The sequence below is a fragment of the Heterodontus francisci genome, chromosome 26, assembly GCF_036365525.1.
Source record: "Heterodontus francisci isolate sHetFra1 chromosome 26, sHetFra1.hap1, whole genome shotgun sequence".
NCBI lineage: Eukaryota > Metazoa > Chordata > Chondrichthyes > Heterodontiformes > Heterodontidae > Heterodontus > Heterodontus francisci.
The window spans coordinates 50477378-50495885 of record NC_090396.1 but is presented as its reverse complement, the minus strand read 5'-3'; the positions used below and the strand labels follow the sequence as shown (position 1 = coordinate 50495885).

General features: G+C 39.0%; 1 protein-coding gene across 1 annotated transcript; it reads right to left on the bottom strand.

Moving 5' to 3' along the window:
- Window positions 1-3637: 3637 nt before the first annotated feature.
- Window positions 3638-17201, bottom strand: cpsf4 (cleavage and polyadenylation specific factor 4). Its single transcript, XM_068058646.1, has 8 exons — window positions 17099-17201; window positions 15015-15065; window positions 12516-12668; window positions 10959-11054; window positions 8384-8477; window positions 7484-7526; window positions 4386-4481; window positions 3638-3738 (listed from the first exon to the last, which is right to left on the bottom strand). Exons 1-8 carry the CDS (start codon window positions 17199-17201, stop codon window positions 3649-3651), a joined length of 726 nt encoding a protein of 241 aa, XP_067914747.1. The 3' UTR covers window positions 3638-3648.
- Window positions 17202-18508: the final 1307 nt, after the last annotated feature.

The following is an 18508-nucleotide window of genomic DNA, read 5'->3' as shown; positions in this document are numbered from 1 at the left end:
CAGATATCCCAGCCTCTAGCATTTCTTTACCACATTACTATAATGGGTAAATGGCCACCTCTAGTGCTCAGAACATCTAATACTTAACTAATGTGGATTATACCTCGGCTTTTTGTACTAGACTGCATACGCTGGAGTTCCATCGTTCAGGAATAGATTGGAGTAGCTGTGAACATGAGGACCATTTGAAAAATGGGCACAGCCATTACAATTTGCTACACTGTTATGAGGCCAGTATCCTCTCTGGGTCGCTTCCAGTGAAATTTTCTCAGCACAGTTATGAGGAGTGTAACTAGTGCCACACAAAAGATAATGTTAGAGCCAGCAGGACTCAACATAAGATGATCATGTGTTGTAATTGGCATTTGGCCTGGTCACAGGCTGAAATTACCTTTCCTAATGACATGTGTAATTGTGCCAACTGACGTTAATTGACTGTTGACCCTGGTAACTGCTGCTATTTGACACTGACCCACATCAAATATTCAACTGGTGTGGGCAAGTCCTCCGATCCAGCTGGCATGAACAGCTGCTTTATTTAAATAAATGGCTTAAAATTAGGATAAGCTTTTAATGCCTCCAGCTGAAAGAAACTTTTACTTTGCCTGTACTGTCCAACAAAGCTACATTTGCTGAAAGCTAGGCTATAAATATAGCAGTGACCTCTGCTCAAGCATTATTTAATCTAAGCTATTCCCTGTGGAGCATCAAAATCACATTTCACAAACCCAGTATTACCATACAGGTGTTGCAATCATTGTGCAGGAGGAGAAATGAGACCATCTCACATGATGGGCAATCAGTTGGATAAGTAATTTGAGACACAGTCTGTTCTAGTCATTTTCAGGCCATTTCAGATTACCATTAAACCATTTCACGCACCTGGGGCTGACCGGCAGCGAGCTTCAAAAACAGCACGCACAAGATATGCACCACAGATCGCAGCAGCTCATTTACATAGGAGGGGGGCGGTCCACCCACCCCCAATGACTTAGAGGGTGCTCTGTCCCCAGCAACAGTGTCCAGTGCCATTTTTAAAGGGCTTCAAGTCCTTGCAAGTCATTTTAATTTTTAAAAATGAAATGCATGTTACAGTTTAATTTAAAAATTTAATTAAAGATCGAAGCCCCTCTCCCACCCCCCATGACCAAACAATTTATTGCCCTCTTTCCCCACCCCCCTCCCAAAAAAACTGTCTGATCCCAAACTTTCCCCGGAACTTTATTAACTTTGACCTTAAACCCCTTCCCACCATCCCCTCAACCAATAGCAAGAGTTTTCCCCACTTGCATCCCCCCCCCCCCCCTGAAAACTTCACTTCTTCCCCCCCCCCCCTCCCAACCAGTGTTTTGCCTCAGATCTGTGAATGGAGATCCGAAGGCGTGGGAGTTCTGGCAGCCAGCCGAAATATTGGAGTGGGACGGCTATCATGAAAAGGTAAGTGTTTATTCCCCTAATTTAAATTGAACAACATTTTAATTAGGTCCCCGTTGCCAAGCAGTGGGATGGCGCCAAGAGGTCTTGCCCCTGCTGATATGGGGCGGGGCCTTCCTGGCATCGTGGTCCATGACGGGCCTCTCCCAGAGCTATTTTCTGGCCCCCCACCATGACCTCAGACAAAGGGGGCTGGCAAAATCCAGCCCCTGATTTTAAAAATGGAGAGATGGAACAGTTGTCATTGAAAATGAGTAAGGAATAATCTAAGATAATGTTCTGAAGCGAGAGATTGAGTAAACAAAGTTAATCCCACAAATCATATTTCTTAGTTTGAAGTATTGTAGTTTTGCATTCCTGATGTGTTACAGAACAGCAATTCAAGCGTACATTGTAAAACTAGAAGATCCCCATATCTCTTCAAATGACATTTTTCTCGTGATTGGGCTCATGTAGTATCATAATAAAGGCAATAGGAGCAGGAGTAGAATATATAGGCCCCTTGAGCCTGCTCTGCCATTCAGTACAATCATGGCTGATCTTCCTCAACTCTACTTTGCTGTCCAGTCCCAATATCCCTTCATTCTCTGAGACACGAAAAAATCCATCAATCTCAGTCTTGAATATACTCAATGATGGAGCATCCACAACCCTCTGAAGTACAGAGAGTTCCAGAGATTCACAACCCTTTGAGTGAAGAAGTTTCTCCAAATCTCAGTCCTAAATGATTGATCCCATATCCTGAGACTATGACCCCCAGCCAGGTTTTAGCCTCTCCAGCCAGGGAAACAGCATCTTAGCATCTACCCCATAAAGCCCTTTCAGAATCTTGTAAATTTCAATTAGGTCATCTCTCCTCCTAAATTAGAGAGCGTAGGCCCATTCTACTCAATCTGTCATCATAGGACAACCCTCTCACCCCAGGAACCAATCTAGTGAACCTTCACAGTAACGCTTCCGATGCAAGTATATTCTTCCTTAAATATGGGGGTTCTTTAGATTCTTCAAGCAACATGGGATTCAAAATTATAGCAACTTAAATGGCTAAGTTTATCCAGTGTGTATCTCCAATGCCTCTCCATTGTTGTCCAGCTGGGTGAGACTACTCTCACCTGGTTCCATTCTTATTTAATTGTAGCCAGAGAATCACTTGCGATAGCTTCTCTTTCTGCTCCTGCAACGTTAACTCTGGTGTCCGAGGATCTATCCTTGCCTCCCACAATTGCTCATCTACATGCTGCCCTTTGATGACATAATCTGAAAGTATGGAATCATAGTTTTCACATGTATGCTGACAAAACCCAGCTCTATCACACCACCAACTAACTCGACTCCTGCACTGTTGCTAAATTATCAAACTGCTTATCTGACATCCAATACTAGATGAGTAGAAATTTCCTCCAATTAAATATTGGGAAGACTGAAGCCATTGTTTTCAGTCCCTGCTCCAAACTGGTTCCCTAGCTACTGATCCCATTCCCTTCTCTGGCAATAGTCTGTTCACAATCTTGGTATCACATTTGACCCCAAGTTGAGCTTCCAATCTCATATTCGTGCCATCACCAAGAATGCTTATTTCCACCTCGAACATCACCAGATGTAGTCCCTGTCTCAGCTCATCTGCTGCTGAAACCCTCATTCATTCCTTTGTTACTTCTAGACTATTCCAATGCACTGCTGATTAGTCTCACATTCTAGTCTCTGTAAACTTGAGGTCATCCAAAACTCTGCTGCCTGTATCTTAACTTGCACTAAGTCCCATTCACCTATCATTTCTGTGCTCGCTGATCTACATCAGGAGCCAATGATAATTTTGAATGAGAGGCAAGAGGAGTCGAACAAGGTAAGATGCTCAAGAGGAGAAAGTGCCAGGAGTATGGGGTCAGGCCAATGTAAGATTTGGTGATGAGCTTCACACTGCCACCATGGGTGAGTATTGGCTTGGATAATGGCCAATTGGGTGAGAACCCACTCATGAAACTGCCCCAGCAACAAGTCCATACATACCTTTGAGGGAAGGGAAGATAATTGATTAAGACAAAAAAAAGATGGAAACCATGGTCCAGTGCAATAATCCAGTTTCCTATGGAACAGTTTTAATCTCATTTTGCTCAAGGACAATAAGAATACAATTTAGATAGATCAATTTTGAACTTTTGTAATATTGGATAAAGAAGTCATTTTGCTCATTAGATCCTTTGCGAGTCCTGGGTATCAGTTCCATTTACACAGTTGCCCTAGTAAGTGTTTGTAAATTGTCTGACGTTTGTTGCACTTGTTAGCATAGTGACCCTTCTCTCTACACTGAAGATATGGAAAGAGGGAGGGAAGAGAGACAAGTTTGAGTTATGCAATAGAGTTCCATCTAATTTAGGAAAAGGATATTTGCTTAGCTTTTAGACTGCTGTTTTTTCATGTATATGTCTATGTAAGCATTTTTATTTCAGCTATTTTAATAAAAATCATGTTTAACTCATTCCATTGTAATAAAGAGGAACTCAAATGTACCATAATTTTCCAAACTACATTTATGAGCACAGCTAAAATGAAAAAAAAAAAAAAAAAACTTAGTTAAGGCATTCTTTTCCTCCTTCAAAACAATCACATGCAATTTCAACAGGTCATAAAACTCAGATTACTAATCGGGGATGGAGAGAAGAGGGCAGAAGACAAATCATTCTCCAAAAACCATTTGAACATCTTTTGACTCCTTTCCCACACCCTCCCCAATATGGGTAGGATTACAGCTGTATCAGAGAAGTTATGCGCTTTTTAAAAAACTGGAAAACTGGATGTTGATGAGTCAGTAACCCCACTATCAAATAACTATTATTAATATTCATGGTAAAAATGTTAACTTGGTGGTTATTTCGTAAATAGTAAATATATTTTAAAACAGTAAGTTTGTGGCCAAAATATATAGCTAGGATATGCAAAATATTATTGTGTACCTTGAAGCATGTCACTTTGTCGAGACTTGTAGCTTTCATAGAACGTTGCCTCAGGAGCACTGCCCATTGCAAAAAGAGAGAGAGCTCAGCCATTTCCTATCAGAGGAGGATGCAGAATTTTGCCTTTACTGCTAGACAAAATTAGTGCCACATGGGTTTTAGGAGAAATGTTTGAAGCCACATTACCATTGTTCTATAATTACCATAATCATGGATTAAATTTTCTAATCTTAAATTCAGACTAGCTGTAATTATTACTTTAAATTCAAACAATGGAATTCAGGATAATTGTAGAATAATCATCTACTGCAGCAGTTTTCTAACATTTTCTAAATTATATTGTAACGCTGACTTTCTAATGCATACATTTTGGAAGAATATGATAACGGGAACAGAGTGGGAACAGGGTACTGAGTTTGGATGATCAGCCATGATTGTATTGAATGGCTGTGCAGGCTCGAATGGCCTACTCCTGCCCCTATTTTTCTATGTTTCTATGATAAGAGTCTGTTTTTTTGCTGGAATGGGACATTTGCACTCCGATCCTCCAGTGGTGAATTTACACTAGGAAAAGGAGGCGGTGGTGGCGTAGTGGTAATGTCACTAGACTAGTAATCCAGAACCCAGATTAATGCTCTGGGGACATGAGTTTGAATCCCACCATGGCAGATTGTGAAATTTGAATTCAATTAATAAATCTGGAATTAAAAGCTGGTTGATTGTTGTAAAAAAAAAACCCATCTGGTTCACTAATGTCCTTTCTGGAAGGAAATCTTTCCTTACCTGATCTGGCCTACATGTGACTCAACAGCAATGTGGCTGACTCTTAAAATGCACTCTGAAATGGCTTAGCAAGCCACTCAGTTCAAGAGCAATTAGGGATGGGCAATAAATGCTGGCCTAGCCAATGATGCCCATATCCCACAAATGAATTTTTAAAAAATTGCTGGATAGTGGCAATTTGGAAGCAGCACAATGACCATTGATGAAAGTTTGCTTTCCTGTTTTTGATCACTAACAGTAGCTCATATTTCATGTTTTATAAAAATGCATATTCAACCAGTGAGCCTCAATTGTGTATTTACCATAAATCTTTAGTAAGGTTATTTATTTTGTGTTCAAGGTATTCTTGGGTGTTGTATGGATATCATGTGTGTCTGTGTATACCTGCACTAACTAATTATCCAGATACTGGTGAGCAAATCCATTTCAAAGCCTGTGTCTTGCCAGAGAAATAAAACTCAATGCAAGATCTGTTGGAAGTAATGATTTAATCATTAGTTTCTCAGATATCCCTGCCTGTAAATTCAGAGCAGTTGCAGTGTCTCTAATAGTGGTCTTACCTCTTAAAATAGACCAATTTTACATTTGTTGCCTGAGCAAAAACATTTACTGGTTCACTATCAGAGGTTAAAATGTATGTATTTATCAATATGGATTATGAAAAATGCATATTTGGATCGATACTCCCTGTTAAAATTAATGATTGACATTGTTGAGTGGCCGGAGATCAGTGAATTGATGCAAACATTAAATGGCTTTCACCATTTCAATTCCATTGAACAGGAAAACTTTACAGCCAGTAGTACATCTGAAAGATAATTATTTTTGCACTGGTTAAATAAATTGGCAAAGCTCAGTAAAACTATCTTTGTTGAAAGGAAATCTCGTTTCTTTCCCACAATCCTTTACTGATTTAGGAATTGTTTTCTTTAAAAAAAAAGGCTAGGACATGCAGTAAGATGGTATACTGCATCTGAAGCTTTGTAGACCCTTTAAACCTCAGTATCACTTGCATCTAACCAGTATTGGAGTTTTCCCAAGATGCACAGATTCTATGCTGCTTGTACTGGAAGAATTATCTGTTGGAAGCCTTACAGTTTTAGCAGCTTCAGATGCTTCTGTTCCTGATCGTGTTGTACTATTGGCAGTAGCCTGGGACTCGGGCAGACCAACTGGAGGTCTCTGCCCAATTCCTGCAGCCCCCACACCCAGCCCTGGTTCAGCACCCATCCACACACCAAGCTCAGACAATGACAGCATGGAGGAAAAGATGTTTTAACAAAAAAATAAATAAAATGGCCTTCCTTCAAACAATAGGACCAGTCTTATTCTCAGTCCTTCCTTTTAATCCTTTCATCTTGCAAAATGTTTCTTCTCCTTTTCCCTCTGCCTGCAACAGAGCATTTTCTGTATTGTAATGTGTGTGCATATCAGAGTCTTTGCAATCCTGTAATCCAATTTACTTTGCCCCTTCTGCCTTTCCTGGTTTATTTCACCTTTTAGTATTTACTGTTGTTGTAATCCTCGTCTTTATTTATTTTTCCCATTTTAGGATTCTGCATTTCACTTCCATTTCTCTATCCCTTTCCCAACTTTTAATGTTTCCAGCTGACATTGGGGTTGGGAGGGTGGTTAGGGGCAGTGTCATCCTTTTCCTTTATCTCATTTTAAATTAAATGGAACAAATAGAATGTATGTCACTGAGAAGGCAGTGGTGTAATTTGAACACTGATGAATGTTACAGGTTCTGTACTTGTGGCAATTGAAATGAGGCATTTGTGCTAGATCAAAATTCGAATTTAAAGGCTTCAAATTAAGATAGCAGACATTAAATTGAAAAACTAGTGGAAAATTATAAAACATATCATAAAATATAAACAATCTGCCAGGCTAGTAGAAGCTGCTTACTTTTGTGTGCTTAATAAGTTAGCATTCTGTGAATTCAAAAGCATATATATTTATTCTTCATACATTCTGCACTGTTTATGCACCATCTACAATGTAGTAGAAGAACATTTAGCCTTCCATTCGGCCATCACCATTAAGTTTCCAAAAACAACATGACTAGCTCCACAGACACCAAATTCTGCAGCTAAGTGATTAACTCACTTGGTTCTTAGTAGAGTTGGCTGTCCCTGGATCCAATCATCTTAGATGTATACAATTATTGTTTTGTCAGCACACCTCTAACTCCAAATATTGATAGTCATTAAATACATTAACCCAATTTTAGTAATAGTATATATGTTCTCAACCAGGACTTCAGTGAAGACACTTCACTAATTTTAAAGAGAAAATATATTCTTGAAACCTACCTGGTTTAGGTCGGAGTTCCAGTCAGTAAATTCAATACTTGGACTGAAAACAGTGGAAAAATAAATTACTACTTATAAAATTATTTGGCTGCAGAAGAGAATGGTTGTTGCACTGAAACATGTTTATATTCCCCTTTCTACACCTTTTTCACTTTTGGCAAATTAAAAGGTTCCTCAGGCTACTTCTAAATTAATGTTGCCATCAGCAATTGAAAAGGAAGAGGGATGGTTACTTGGGCATGCTTTTTCAATGAAGAGAAGCATACATACAACCCTAAGATTTTGCAGTTGGACAGACATTCTACTTATGGTATGTGAAGTAAGAACTTGTAATTATGTAACCCTTACCACATCCTCAAAAACATTTCAACAGCAGTTCACTCAAGATTGACTGCACTGTACATAGTATTATGTTGACAAACACAGCTAGCAAATTGTGTACAGCAGGATGCCACAAAATACAAAGGAGATAAATGACTAGTTGGTATCCGTTGAGGGAGACCTCACCGACCTTCAAAAAAGTGGCATGGAATATTGTGCATTAATAGGCAGACTAAGTAATCTCATTGAAATGATGCATCTCCAACAATGCAGCACTTCCTCAGTACTGCACTAACTTGCCACCTCAATTGCAGAAGTCAGGCTTGAACCCACAACCTTCTTAGGTAGCACTCATCTGACTATTGAGCCAAGCTGCCGATAAATATGTACTCAAAGTTTGAAGAATAAAAAATTTGAAGATTTCATCTGATATTTTAACACAGATTTCCTTCATATTTAAACTATGTCGTATGATTCTACCTAACTTCATATCAACTGAAGTAGATGATCTTGGCCTAGTATCATAACTGTTAACAAGCCAAGGAGGGCACTATTTAATATAACTTGTACAATACTTACTGTGAAAATTTACACGCTGTTCCTTCAGGGCAGAAACCAGCCAGATAATTCACACACATTATCTTCCTGGTGTGTTTATTTTTGCACAGTGGGCCTGCCACAGAAACAGTTCAAGTGGAGTGGATTTCAATTATATTGTTACTTCAGTATTTTTGTAAAATTAAAATTTAATACAGTTACAATTATAAAAAGGTCAAAACTTTGTCAATTCCCTCATCGCTTTAAAAAAAATGCTCAGCTGCATATATACATTTCAATCCTTATGTCCGAGACCATTGAATAACCTCTTTGAGCCAAGCTATTTAAAAAAACAAACTAGTCCAGTACAAATAAATCTTGGATTTAGCCCTTGTACTGTGATGTTACTTAGTTCCCAGTATTCAATTTACCAATCATAAAATCCAGGAAAAAAAAACTATTCAGCAAACACTTAAATGGTCATGGTTGACTGAAAATAAAAAAGTTACTCCAAAATGCAAATCAATTAACATGGAATGTAAATTTTTTTGGGCAATATGTCCAATGAATTATAAACTGAGAAGGCCATTTATAATACATGTGCGATGAAACAAGAAAAACTGCAAATTCTGGAAATACACAGATCACTCAGCATCAAAAAGAAAAGGTTAGGATGCCATTTTTTACTGAAACCCTTTACAATAGTTCTGACAAAGGATCTCAACAATAAACATTAACCTGTCCTTTCCTTCTTCAAATGATATGGGCCTGTGTATTTTCTATTTTTATATCGGAAATCCATAATGCAGATGGAGGTGGAGATTCAAGAAGGGTTTTAGAAACATAAGCAAATATACTAGCAATGCAAATGCAGAGAACATAAACATAATCAAAATACTCTTAAAGAAATGATTTGAAGAGATTTGATTACAACATACAAGTTATTTATTAAATAACAACCATGCAAATCCTCTACAAGACACCCTATCTTGCATTGATTTAACCTTCAGTTAAATCGGAGTAAATTTAGCTTAATAAAATAAAGGATAAGGTTCTCTTTGGTCTTGTTCTAGAATAATTTTGTCCATTAATCTTTCTACTGAAGTACTTTCCAGTTCTTCTAATTTGCAACCAGTCTTTTGATCGGAACCATTTTTCTTTGATGTTATTGCATTGAGGGGAAACTAATGTACGAGTTCTCAGCATTCGTCTGAATTGCTGGCTCATCTGCTGGTTGCATTGTGCATATAGTGTTTCTCAGTAAAAAGTTGTGATGACCAAGCCAGGCTTAACAAATTTTTGTGCACATTTGCGAACAATTCTAAGAAATCCCTTATATTGTAGTTTCGGTCTGTAGAAATTGAAACTTATTTACTTGTTTCAATTATGTCCTGCAACGTTGTTTCAATTTGCTAATGAATAGTGTGATTCACTAAACAGCATAGCAGTAAAACACTGAGATTAATCACAATAATATTCCTACATACATGGAACTGAACAGCAGGAGTATTGTAATTAATGGCCATCAGCATTTTTCCTCAGCACAAGCAATGTTCCTCCAGCATCTGTGTGAAGAGGAACTCTCAAGTAATTGATATTTTAAAAATAGCAGTATTACAGAATTCTATAGTGAATGGCACTTATAAAAGACGGTTTCAGAGAGTGGTATGGTTTGCAGGCTACAGACCAAGACATGGAAAGTGGGCTTGGGCTGGATGGCTACTTGATGGCCAGTGTGGACATGGGATGAATGGCCTCCTTTCATGCTACAAGTTTCTATGCATCAAATGACTGCATAGAATCCATCAACTTTTGAGTTTATAGATTACATGTAAACCTGTTTGATCTCATGTAAGCATTGGGATTTCTAGTTTATGCATATTCCAGAAAATCCTAGAGTTGAATAATATTCCAAAATTTGTCACACACTGAGAACTTTAAATAATATACTCGATAACCCATGATGTTGCCAATAGTCCATTGGAAGAGAGCAGGGTAGTGTCATTAGTTGTGAATTGGTCCAGCAAAAAAAACAATGTTACATGGCTGAATGACTTCCTTCTATGTTGTAAAGGTCTGTCGTTCCATGGCCTACTGATTTGCTGTTTTCAATCCTCATTAGTTTACCAGCAATAGGACAACAGCAAACACCCATCCTTATATTCTTTTGTCATCTTCATTTTTATACATCTTGCTGGTACCAACCTGAAGCCAGCTTTACAATGACCTTCCTTTAACCACACTTGAACAAAACTCTAGGCTAGCACCATACTAATTCCACCGATAAACTCCAGAAGGATTGAATGGGTGATATTCCAGCTCCATTTACTTGTTCTGCAGATGGCCAGTAGGAGTTAAACCTGTTCAATTTTAGTAACACAAGAATAGACACAAGAGGACAGCAGCAGAAAAAACCTGCCTCTTGGAGGTTATTAATTATCATCTGCAGGACAATCTTGCTTAAGAGTGAAAAAAAAATTTGTATAGAGAATAAAAAGGGTTCTGCTAGTTTTTGAGTCCTTGCAAGGACTTTAACATATTTGAATCCTTCACACAAGAGAAATTGGTATGAATATAGTATTGACCATAATGAAACATAAAATCAGCAGTTACTTACCAAGTTTGCAGAATCCTCGGTCATACCAGGGACAGTCTTGAATTTTTATCTCTGCATTGATGTGTAGGAAAGGGCACTCTTGCTTAGTGCATTCACCTGCATCCAAAATAGCTAATTTATGGTAGCTCAGCATTCCGGTGCACCAATGCTATACTATGCAGTGAAAGAACAGATTGCTTTTTCCATTCCCCACACTAATAGTTCAAATCTTAGCTAGTTCTTCTGGGAAGCATCAGAGAAACAAAGATGAACGCTAATTGGTTCCCAGCTAGAGATAGCTTGAACAAGCATATTGCTATTTAAAAAAAAAAAACCAGATGTATTCAAGTGGTAGCATCATTTAGTTCTTTATCCTCCCCTCCCACAGATAATTTTGGCCTCATTTGAATTGCTATGGATTCTTTTTTCAAAGCCACTGTCTCTATAAAAGGAACACCACATAGGTGGGAATGGAGAAATGCTACTGTTTTTTAAAATCAAATTTTTCCAATTGTTTATTCCTTGACCACCCCTGAAGACAACAACTCATGTTGGGGTAAATTTCCACAGGCTGCAAAAGCTTTCCAATGCCTTGGCCAAAGGGGCCCATTTGTCATGCAAATTTATAAAGTAAGGCCTAGATTTTCACCATCATCCCAGTGGAGAGCTTTGCCCCGTAGACACACCTATTGAAAAAGCAAGCATGTGTTGCCCATAATTTGTCTATTCATTTTATTGGAAAGAATATATCTTAGGCAACATGCACAATTTTACAATAGGTGCTCCCAGCAGTTGAATCTAAGCTCCAGTGTCAGCAGGTCATCACAGCTAAGCCCAATTCTATTTTGCCCCATCAATAGCGTACAAGTTTCTTCCTAATGATCATGGACAGAAACCGTAGCCGATTTTTCTCTACCTTAAACCAGAGACAGAGGCCGAACATAATGTCCCAATGCCACCTTAGGAAGGCACAGTGATTGAACTTGAAGCCTTGGTAGTCTGTATGATTGAATTCTACATCAAATGGCATTTACCCATTGAAGCATTTAAGAACTTCTTTAATCCTATTTAAAACCAATACAGTAAAAGTTATTCTTTAATGTACTTCATGTAAAATCTCTCAGACCAGTGAATTCCTCTTGCAGCGATGCTGGTCAATTATGAGCTGTACTAAAAAGTAAGTCAGACTCATTACAGAAACACTAACTGATAAGCTTCCCATTTTGTATGCAGCCTGGTCAGGAAAGTGTAAAGGTTAATTATGTGCACTTTTTTGTATCACAATTTAGAATTGTCCTAATTTTGATATTTGAGACAGCTAGAAATTCAGCCCATTAACGATCAATGGGCTGGAATTTTGCCCATATTTTATTTATAGGGTTCAACATTAGAAGCTAATAGCAATTAATTTCAACAGTGTTCTCCACTTGCCATTTTCACTCAGCACTCCTATCAAGTTTTTTTTTTTCAGATCTTAGGAAAAATAACCTACCAATCGAACATGAAGCCTTCTACCCTTGGCATCTCAGGTCAGTCATTATTATCCAAAAGTATTCTATGTGTAGGAATAAATCTTACCATATTTTGAATAGAAGTAGCACCGTGGCATTTTGGCCACGTCATATTTGTGTAAAAACTCACACTGATCGCCCTTTTTACACAGTCCTCGGAGCCAGTGTTTGCATACAATGGATTTATCACCACACGTGTGCCGAAATGGACACAATTTTTCTGCAGTAACAACAAAAGATAGCATCAGCTACAACTGTACCAAGACTGGAAAATTACAGAGGTATTGGAATTGATGCAGTAAGAATAGGAGAAAAATGAATCTGGTTTAGTCTGTCATGAGGCTCATTACTAAGAAGATGTCATTAGGAAGCTGCTGATTTTATGGGAAAGTTGACACTTATGGAATAGAATTTTCCAAAACACTGAAAAATTCTGTAATTGCAAGTAACAAAAGCACCACTTGACCTTTCCAGTCACTAAGTAATCTTGATCATAGGTATTGTTTCTTTCTTTTGGGCCTCCTTATCTCGAGAGACAATGGATACGCGCCTGGAGGTGGTCAGTGGTTTGTGAAGCAGCGCCTGGAGTGGCTATAAAGGCCAATTCTGGAGTGACAGGCTCTTCCACAGGTGCTGCAGAGAAATTTGTTTGTTGGGGCTGTTGCACAGTTGGCTCTCCCCTTGCGCCTCTGTCTTTTTTCCTGCCAACTACTAAGTCTCTTCGACTCGCCACAATTTAGCCCTGTCTTTATGGCTGCCCGCCAGCTCTGGCGAATGCTGGCAACTGACTCCCACGACTTGTGATCAATGTCACACGATTTCATGTCGCGTTTGCAGACGTCTTTATAACGGAGACATGGACGGCCGGTGGGTCTGATACCAGTGGCGAGCTCGCTGTACAATGTGTCTTTGGGGATCCTGCCATCTTCCATGCGGCTCACATGGCCAAGCCATCTCAAGCGCCGCTAACTCAGTAGTGTGTATAAGCTGGAGATTTTGGCCGCTTCAAGGACTTCTGTGTTGGAGATATAGTCCTGCCACCTGATGCCAAGTATTCTCCGAAGGCAGCGAAGATGGAATGAATTGAGACGTCGCTCTTGGCTGGCATACGTTGTCCAGGCCTCGCTGCCGTAGAGCAAGGTACTGAGGACACAGGCCTGATACACTCGGACTTTTGTGTTCCGTGTCAGTGCGCCATTTTCCCACACTCTCTTGGCCAGTCTGAACATAGCAGTGGAAGCCTTACCCATGCGCTTGTTGATTTCTGCATCTAGAGACTGGTTACTGGTGATAGTTGAGCCTAGGTAGGTGAACTCTTGAACCACTTCCAGAGCGTGGTCGCCAATATTGATGGATGGAGCATTTCTGACATCCTGCCCCATGATGTTCGTTTTCTTGAGGCTGATGGTTAGGCCAAATTCATTTCATTTCAGGTATTGTAATGAGGAATTAATTAGTAATGATCTGTTTAGTAAATCACATCAAATGCTTCCTCAGCACATGCTGTTGTAATCTTACACAATTAACTTTACAGCAACAATTCTCAAGGTTGAATTTGAACATTTCTATAATTTACTGAAATTCAGTTTTTATTTGAATTCACAGGATATTATGCACGTTATGAAATGAAGGTGACCATGTGTCATGATCACTGCTAGGAAATTGTATACGCAAGCTCACATTTGTAGTGTCTGCACTCCAGAGCTCAACTGGATTATGAAGGAATAGATTTATTGAATAAAAAGTATTTATTTTATGATGCGGGTTGGGCAGAGCACAGGGGAGTTGCTAATCAGCAGTAGTGACTTGGCAGTAAGATTCTCAACCATTATCTCTCCGTTTGGGATTTATGCCCAGTAGGGTTGGGGGAGCAGAAGACTTTTAAAGGCAGACTTAAAAAAAAAATGAAATGGTTTATTAGATGAAGTAAATGGGTTAAGATGGTTCAATCCCTGAATAGGTCTGGTGGTATGTCTGCCAGGAGTATAATAGCAGGTACACAGAATGAAAATATACATTTCTACAAGGTTTAGCCAAGATATCTTCTCCTTAAATAAAGCATCGAGCTGAAACTATAATGAGCCAGTACCATTTCATTTTGTTTAAATAGGAATCCAAATACTCTCTAAACTCATGTTTCTGTAACTTTAAACACTGGCAATTGTATATAATCATGTTTTCACATTTCCTGAAAAGGGTACGTATTTTGTTTACCAATTCAACATTCAAAAAGGCAATTCTAAAAATATGGTAACCAAAATGACTGGTGACCAATAAAATGGCTTTGAAAAAAATAGTACACAGTTCCACTTTGCACTAGTGACACCATCAAGCAGACTCATTACAGCAGCTGCACGTGGGTCAACATTTCCCTTACATTCCTTAGGACATATGGTAATGGCAATGCCACAAACTATCCCAAACTACATCTATGGGTCATTTCCATTCAAAATTCTACCTCGATTCAAAGTTATTCCATATTTGAAGGCAGTTGTGTTTGTAAACATAAAAAAAAGAGGTCACATTCTCAGTACTTGAATGATCTTCGTATCAGTTGGTATCTTACCTTTTAAGCATTCGCCTTTAATAAAAAACTCGCAAACTGCTGAACTAGATTCTGCAAAGAAAGATTACATTATTTACAAGACAGCAAGACTATTCTCTTAATGCCTTCATTCTAGTCTTCTGGCTCTACATATATTTTGCTTATTCAGTGAGTTTCCATACAGTGCTTAGGTTAATGGATGTCACACATCTTTGCATTTAACACCCAACACCAACTTTTTTCTGCCAACACTTGCTAACAGCAAACATTCTGTAATATTCATCTACAGAGTTGTAGAGACAGTAACCTTCTGACAGGCTAACAAAATAAACCGTTTTAGTGCAAATTGAAGATTTTAAACTTGCACTCTGCACATACAAGCGTATACACTAATATTTTACAATACCTCAATTGAGATGCACCTCATTATAATCAAGTGGTTAAATGAGCATTTTTGCAGTATGACAAGCACAAAGAATGCATACAAGAGTTTAAAAACCAAACTACTGAGAAGTCCACATAACTCAAGCTTGCACTGTTTAGTATGGAGTGCACACAATCTCCTTCCACAGTCAACACATCTATATCAAAGAACTTGACTATAGATCAAAGATTAAAAACTTCTGAAATATGTGCTCAGCTACTGCTGATGTCTAACTGAGAAAAACCACACAACTAATTTGGTAAGCTTCCTGCTGTTCGGTCAGCAAAGAGTGCTCTCTTCTTTAGGAAATTGGCTTGCAGAGATATATGTGCTAAACAGATAAAATCCTTCCCCATAAGGAGCCAGACTAGCTGGTCAATCAACCAGCATCCTGAAGTACTGCAGATCTGTGTAGCTTAGGTCTTGAAGTACCTGAGCCTGCCAAAAAGGTTTGGCTGGTTTACAATTACCCAATTCTAGGCCTACCATTTTGGAGTCAATCCAGCCCCAAGACCCTGATGTCTAATCTCAGTTTCCAAGGGAGATAGCATAATCCTCCAAGGACTAAGTACTAATATTGCTTAGTAACTTGGAACCAAAATGATCAACTGGCATTTTGTTGTTTGATGTTATCACATTACAAGACAATACAACTTTAAAAACATTCATAAACAGACATATTTCAATTAGTTCATATTTATGTTCTCATTATTAAAAGACCCAATTTGCAACAACTGGAATTGGACTTTGAATCTGACTCACTTCCTACAATATAATTCAGGAATAGTCATCAGAGCAAAATACAAACTGAAATAGGGGGTCTAAACTCAGTTTAGATATGGGGACCAAATCTTGTGACTTTCATGGTATCATTATGAGATTGTTCATTTTAATGATCCAAAACTCAGTTTCAAAGTACTGGATTTAATCTGAACAAAACAAATAATAGGACAATTGATTTTAAAGATGAGGCATAATTTTCCTTAAGAATTTCAGGTTTTGGAAAACATTACCCTTGAACCCTTCTTAAAAAGACATCTCTTTCAAGATACTTTCTTGGATGGTGCAGGTCCAACAACACTCAAGAAGCTCAACACTATCCAGGACAAAGCAGTCCATTTGATTGGCACCCCATTAAACATTCACTTCCTGCACCACGACTACAGTGTGTACCATCTACAAGATGCACTGCAGCAACTTATCAAGGCTTCTTTAACAGCTCCTCCCAAACCCACAACCTGTACTGCCTAGAAGTAGAAGAACAGGTGTATGGGAACACTACCACCTGCAAATTCCCCTCCAAGTCTCACACAAACTGGATTTCAAAATATATGGCTGTCCTTTCATCATCATGGGTCTAAATCCTGAAACGGCCTCCCTAACAGCACTGGGGGAGTACCTACACCACACAGACTGCTGCAGTTCAAGGCAGCTCACAACCACTTTCTTGAGGACAAATGTTGGCCTTACCAGCAATGCTCACATCCCATAAACAAATTAAAAAAAAAAGAGGTATAGTAACAATAAAAGTTAGATATTGAAATTAGTTTTCAATACATTTAAAGTTCCATTACTACAAACACAATAACAAACTTTTTAAATACTAAGGCAGTGGTGAATTTTAGGCATTAGCATTTGATTTTTCTCCAAGTTTTAGCTCCAGATTATAATTTGCCCTTACTATCCATGCCAGAAAAGGGCAACTCCATAATGCCTCTCTGCTGCTCCAAGACAATTTCAAAATCAAATCTCATCTTTTGTAGACCAGCTATCAACTCTTGCATCTTTCAACGTTTCAATTCAAATTTCATCAATACTACTCTCATTAAGCATAAAGGAACAACCTTGCAACTTAGCAAACTTGATTTATAAATAGACCAGTGCCCAGGGCCTGCTGGGACTTTGTAAAATTTTAATCCTGTTTAAAATTACTTTTCGTAATAAAGTACAGATTATAGTGCAAATATAGATTTGTCGATTAAACAGTTTAATTTAATTACTTTCAAGTTAAGGGTTTATAGTGGTCACATGATCCAATTCAGTAATCGGGATGGAGACTTAATTAGTTGTTCTCTGAAAGCTGAGGTGGTTCTTGCCTTTTGTTTGTTTGGAGGCTGGTGTTTATTACTCCAGTGAATTGTCTGTAAGTATTTGCAGGGATAATAGATTGGCAAAGTAATTTGGAGTTTTACAATTGCATTGTAAGGGAAAGTCAAAAATAGGAAATTCCAATCTTGGTTAATTTATAAATTGAAATGCATTGAGAATGTTATCACAGTTGCATCAACTCCTGGCAAGTCAGAACTGATGTAATTGGGTGCTCCATTCTCTGCCTGGAAAAATCTAGAGGAAGAATTTTTCAACAGGAACTACCAAACACATGTAAGAATATCTTGGGTCCTACAAAACTGTCTATTTATTCCTATTATTGCACGCTGCAGCTGAGTTTGATTGTAATCAGTTTGAATGTATTTGCTCATTGCTGTTTCCAGTGACTGTGTGTTCATTTTCTTATGCAGCCCTTGGCATCAATGTTGCTGTTGGTATCCAACTGGTAATGTGCACAAGTCTTAGCTGTTGCTTAAACTTGCACATATAACTTGCAAATATATGAATTCAGCAGAAACAGAAAATATGGTTAAAATGAAAAGTAATTGTTGGCTGGGATTTTACGCCATCCCAGGGACCCGGGCGGGGGTGCAGAACGGGCTGCCTGCCCCAGGCCACTTAAGGGCCTTCGTCTACCTCCATGGAGATTTTACCCATGGCAAGTGGGCGTCCTGGAGCCAGGAAAGGCTGCCTGGAGAAAGCTGGTGGCCTCTCAGCGTCCTGGGGGTGGGCCCTGACAAACGGGCACAGGGTGCCCAATTGAGTGTCACCCCTGCTTCCCCAACCTCCCCCAGGATGCCCTTCCCCCTAAACGACCACCCTTGCCTTGCCAGGGCTCAATCGATTACCCCCGGCGAGGCAACCCAAACTTACCTGCACTGCTAACTCCATGTCCTTGGCTGGGCTGCAGTCTCAGCAGTGGTCATCGCTCCCAGTGTCACTGGTGGGACTAAGAGCTGCTGGCCCGATGATTGGCTGGCAG